The following is a 4,025-nucleotide window of genomic DNA, read 5'->3' as shown; positions in this document are numbered from 1 at the left end:
GATTTCTTAATGGAGCGGCGGCCGCGCGACGGCGGCGCATGCGCGCGCGGCGCCGATATGTTGGGGGGGTCGCGGGGCGGCGGGGCGCGGCGCGGAGCTTCCCCCGACGGCGGCGGCGGCCGAGGAGGAGGAAGAGGAGGCGGCGGCGGCGGAGGAGGCGGAGGCGGAGGAGGAGGCGGCGGCGGCGGCAGCGGGAGCAGCGCGGCATGACATGACGGCACCGCTCGGCCTCCCCCCGCGCTGGCCCGACGGCCTCGCCTGCCGCTGTGAGGACGCCCCGCGGGAGAAGAACCGCATGGAGGGGCTGGGGCATTGCCGGGAGATGATGCCCCACGCGGGACTCGCCGTGCCCACCGCCCCGCCGCCGCCGCCGCCGCAGGGAGCCGCGTACGCGGAGCTGGCGGCCGCCGAGCCTCCCCGGCAGTGCCCGTCGGGGACGGCTTCCAGCGCGGCGCTGGGCTACGGTTACCCCTTCGGTGGGGGCTACTACGGCTGCAGGTTGTCCCACTCCCACGGAGTCAACTTGCAGCAGAAACCCTGCGCTTACCATCCGGGGGAGAAATACCCCGAGGCCGGCGGCCCCCTGCCCGGCGAGGAGCTGCCGTCGAGGGCCAAAGAATTCGCCTTTTATCCCGGTTTTCCCAGCTCCTACCAGGCGGTTCCTGGCTATTTGGACGTGTCGGTGGTGCCGGGGCTCGGCGGTCACCCGGAACCCAGACACGACGCTTTGCTTCCCATGGAAGGTTACCAACATTGGGCTCTTTCTAATGGCTGGGATGGGCAAGTGTACTGCTCCAAAGAGCAATCGCAGTCTGCACACCTCTGGAAGTCACCTTTCCCAGGTAGGCTGCCCCGGGAACCGGCGTGCTCGTCTGCTTCCCGACCGCCAGCTCCCACCGAAGGTGGGGATGTGCGTGTGTGCGGATGAGTGTGCATATACATACACATATACGGAGAGATACGTGTATGCCTGTATATGTAATTAAAGGGAAAGAAATGGCTCTGGAATGCCTCCTGTGCAAGGCAATGTGTATGAACATGTATGGGAAAGAAGGTGAAGCAATCATTTCTGAATCAAAATACACGCCGTGAGCTTGCTTGGAAAGTAACTTTGCCGTTTAATTCTTCCCTTTCTTCTCTCCTCCCTCTTGTTGCCTCACCTAAAGAGCGTCTCCCGGTGCCTTTCTCTTCACGTTCCCTCCGCTTGCCGCTTCTATAATGTAGAAAGCTTAAAAAGCGGGGGGGGGGATATTTTTTAAAAACCCCACGACTAAACCTTCTTTAGTGGTTCGGTCGAATAAGAAGTGTCGGGGGCTGGGACAGTAAATCATATCACAATTACACACAATTATAGGAATAGGTGTCAAGTGACAAATGAATCTGTTTGGAGGGGAAGGAGGGAGGCGGGGGGGAGGGGGGGCGGGGGGGCTTCTCCGCCAGGTCGGGCAGGCCTCCTGCCCTCCTGACAGCCCGCAGTCAGCCGGGAAGGCAAAACCCTTCCTTGGAGCATCTTTTAACCCAGCAAATCACTCGCTCCCTTCCCCTCCCGGTCCCACCGGGCCCGGCCGGCTCCGCGCCCCGACGGCAGCGGGGGGGAGGAAGGTGATGGTAAGTGCTGCCCCCCGGTACCCCTCCCCAGACTCCTTCCAGCCCCCCAGTCCCAGCGTTCGATGGGAAAGGACGCGCCGGAGGGTGATGGTGTAACCACAATAAAGGGGAGCACACCCTGCAGCATCTTGGATGGAGAGAAGGGACGGGTCGCGATAGTTCTTAGGGGGAGGGCAATGGGGGGGGCACACACATCGGTTTATTTATTTTCCTTCTTTGGGAGAAAGAGGGACGGAGGAACGGGCTTTCCCTGGAGATTTTTGGGGAGAAGGGGGGAATTGCATTGTTGGCTGCGTGGTGGGTGTGTGGTTTTTTTGGGGAGGGTCATTGCATTCAGGCTGCATTTGAGGGAGCTGCCACCCCCACCGCTTTCTCTCCCCATCGCCTGGGGTTCTGGTGAACGTCCCCGAGGGAGATTCCTGCCCACCACCACTGGCTTTTGCGGCACCTTCAGCACCCCTAATTTCGCCTCCAAAGAGCCGATCGCCCCCAGAGCTCCCCCAGGGGCTCCCCAGTTAACTCCTCTCAGCCATAACTGGGGCTGTGCTGCCTGCCGAGGAGAGCTCGCCTCCATCTTCCTGCTCCAGCCAGCTGGGTCACACCTTTGCGGCGAGGAGATTCCGAGCCCAGGTCACTCCCCAACGCTGTCAGGGGGCTGGGGCTGCGCAAAAGCTTGGAGGGAGCTTTGCCCCCCCCCCCCCCCCCGCCCGGTACCGGCAGAGCAGAGGTGAAGATGCTCCCCGCATTCCTGCTGAGCCCATTCTCCATAACCCCTTGGCAAAGCACAGAGTATCTCCCCTTCCTCACCGTCCCTGCGAAAGCCACTGGAGGGGGGGGCTGGGGTTATTCTTGAGAGGTTTGCCCCCCCGAGGGGCTTCTTGAGCCACAACGAGCCGGCGGGAGGGGCTGGGATGCGGAGGATGCACTTGTCTCTGCACCAGGCTCGATGTTGGGGAGTGCGCATCTTGGGGATCCCCGGGAATGTTTGCTGCTGGGGGGAAAAGGGACGGGGGTAAGGTAAGAAAGAGGAGGAAGAACACGGGGGAGAAGGTCTAGATGTTGTCTAAAATGTCTCCATTGGGAAGGTGCCTTTGGTTATCCGCGCTCATTAGTCGGCGGGTTGACTTGGTGTTCCTCGTTTGTCAGCGCAGATAGTGTCGCCAAGAAAAACAGGCTTTCACCACGTGAATTATTAATATTATGGCATTATTCCTATTATTATGACATTATTCCCCTCGCCGGATGCATCTTCTGCCTGCCTTATCTCTTTTTCCCTTTCTCCCCCCTTTTCTCTTTGCTCGCATTCCTCCACTCTTTATCCTCCTTTTCACCCCCTTTCTTTCTCTCCCCGATGGGCAGAAATCCCCATCCCACACCCCGGGATGCAGCACCCCTCTTCTTCCCCTCTTCCTTATTGTTTTTTGTGTGTTTTGTTTTGTTTTAATCCAGACGTGGTCCCCTTACAACCCGAAGTCAGCAGCTATCGGAGGGGACGGAAAAAAAGGGTCCCTTACACCAAAATCCAGCTGAAGGAGTTGGAAAAGGAGTACGCGGCCAGCAAATTCATCACCAAAGAGAAGAGGAGGAGGATTTCGGCGACCACCAACCTGTCTGAGCGGCAAGTGACTATCTGGTTCCAGAACCGGAGGGTCAAGGAGAAGAAGGTGGTGAGCAAATCCAAGACAGCGCATCTCCACGCCACCTGACAGAGGATGACTTTGGAGGAGAAGGGGCAAGGAAAAGGAAGCAAGAAACGTAAATATTTATCTGGTAGTTTGTATGATAACATCATCGGGACTCTGCTGATTCCAATTCATTATTTAAAAAAAACCCAAACCAACCACACACACACAAAAAATCTACATTCAGAAATGCACACGTGCATATTCCCCCCCCCAAAAAAACCACCAAGCGCATATTTGATTTACCCCTCTGCCCTGCTCTGACTGTGAAAACCCCAGTTTTGCTCTGAGAAATCCATCGATAAGGTTAAACTGTGTATATTTTTAAAAGAAAATAATAATAAGCTAAGAGTGTAGTTACGTTAAAGGAGAGATGAACTCTGAATGTCGCCCTGTAACGATGTATAGTCCGACCCCCTCGCCAGTCTTTCATATCTCGGGCCATTTCACCCACCGATGTGTAAATGTATGGAGAACCTATGGCAAAGTTGCATCAGCTGCTTATTTTCTCGGCGCTAGGGACCGAAAATAAGAAATAAGGCTGCTATTGTGGGAAGCAAACCATTGCTCAGTATCGCTTAATTATTCCAACCATTGATTGTAGGTCCTAGATGGAAGTGAGTTGCTGTACGAGACTATTTCGGGTATGTTCTCTTGAGGGTTTCCATATCTCTGCCATAAAACTGGAATGTCTTTTCTCAGCTGACAAGATGGAAAATGCACAATATTGTATTT

General features: G+C 56.3%; 1 protein-coding gene across 1 annotated transcript; it reads left to right on the top strand.

Moving 5' to 3' along the window:
* The first annotated feature begins 211 nt into the window (after positions 1-211).
* HOXC13 (homeobox C13) lies at positions 212-3,314 on the top strand. Its single transcript, XM_056322400.1, has 2 exons — positions 212-842; positions 3,058-3,314. The coding sequence occupies exons 1-2, from the start codon at positions 212-214 to the stop codon at positions 3,312-3,314; spliced, it is 888 nt and encodes a 295-aa protein (XP_056178375.1).
* Positions 3,315-4,025: the final 711 nt, after the last annotated feature.

Source organism: Falco biarmicus, chromosome 19, assembly GCF_023638135.1.
Source record: "Falco biarmicus isolate bFalBia1 chromosome 19, bFalBia1.pri, whole genome shotgun sequence".
Classification (NCBI taxonomy): Eukaryota; Metazoa; Chordata; class Aves; order Falconiformes; family Falconidae; genus Falco; species Falco biarmicus.
The sequence above is the reverse complement of the archived record's forward strand: the minus strand, read 5'-3'. Positions and strand labels throughout refer to the sequence as shown.

Bases quoted from the DNA above. Each gene is read 5' to 3' on its own strand.
- HOXC13 (XM_056322400.1), top strand. From the start codon at position 212: ATGACGGCACCGCTCGGCCTCCCCCCGCGCTGGCCCGACGGCCTCGCC. The intron at 843-3,057 runs GTAGGCTGCCCC...GTTTTAATCCAG, and splicing joins CTGGAAGTCACCTTTCCCAG to ACGTGGTCCCCTTACAACCC.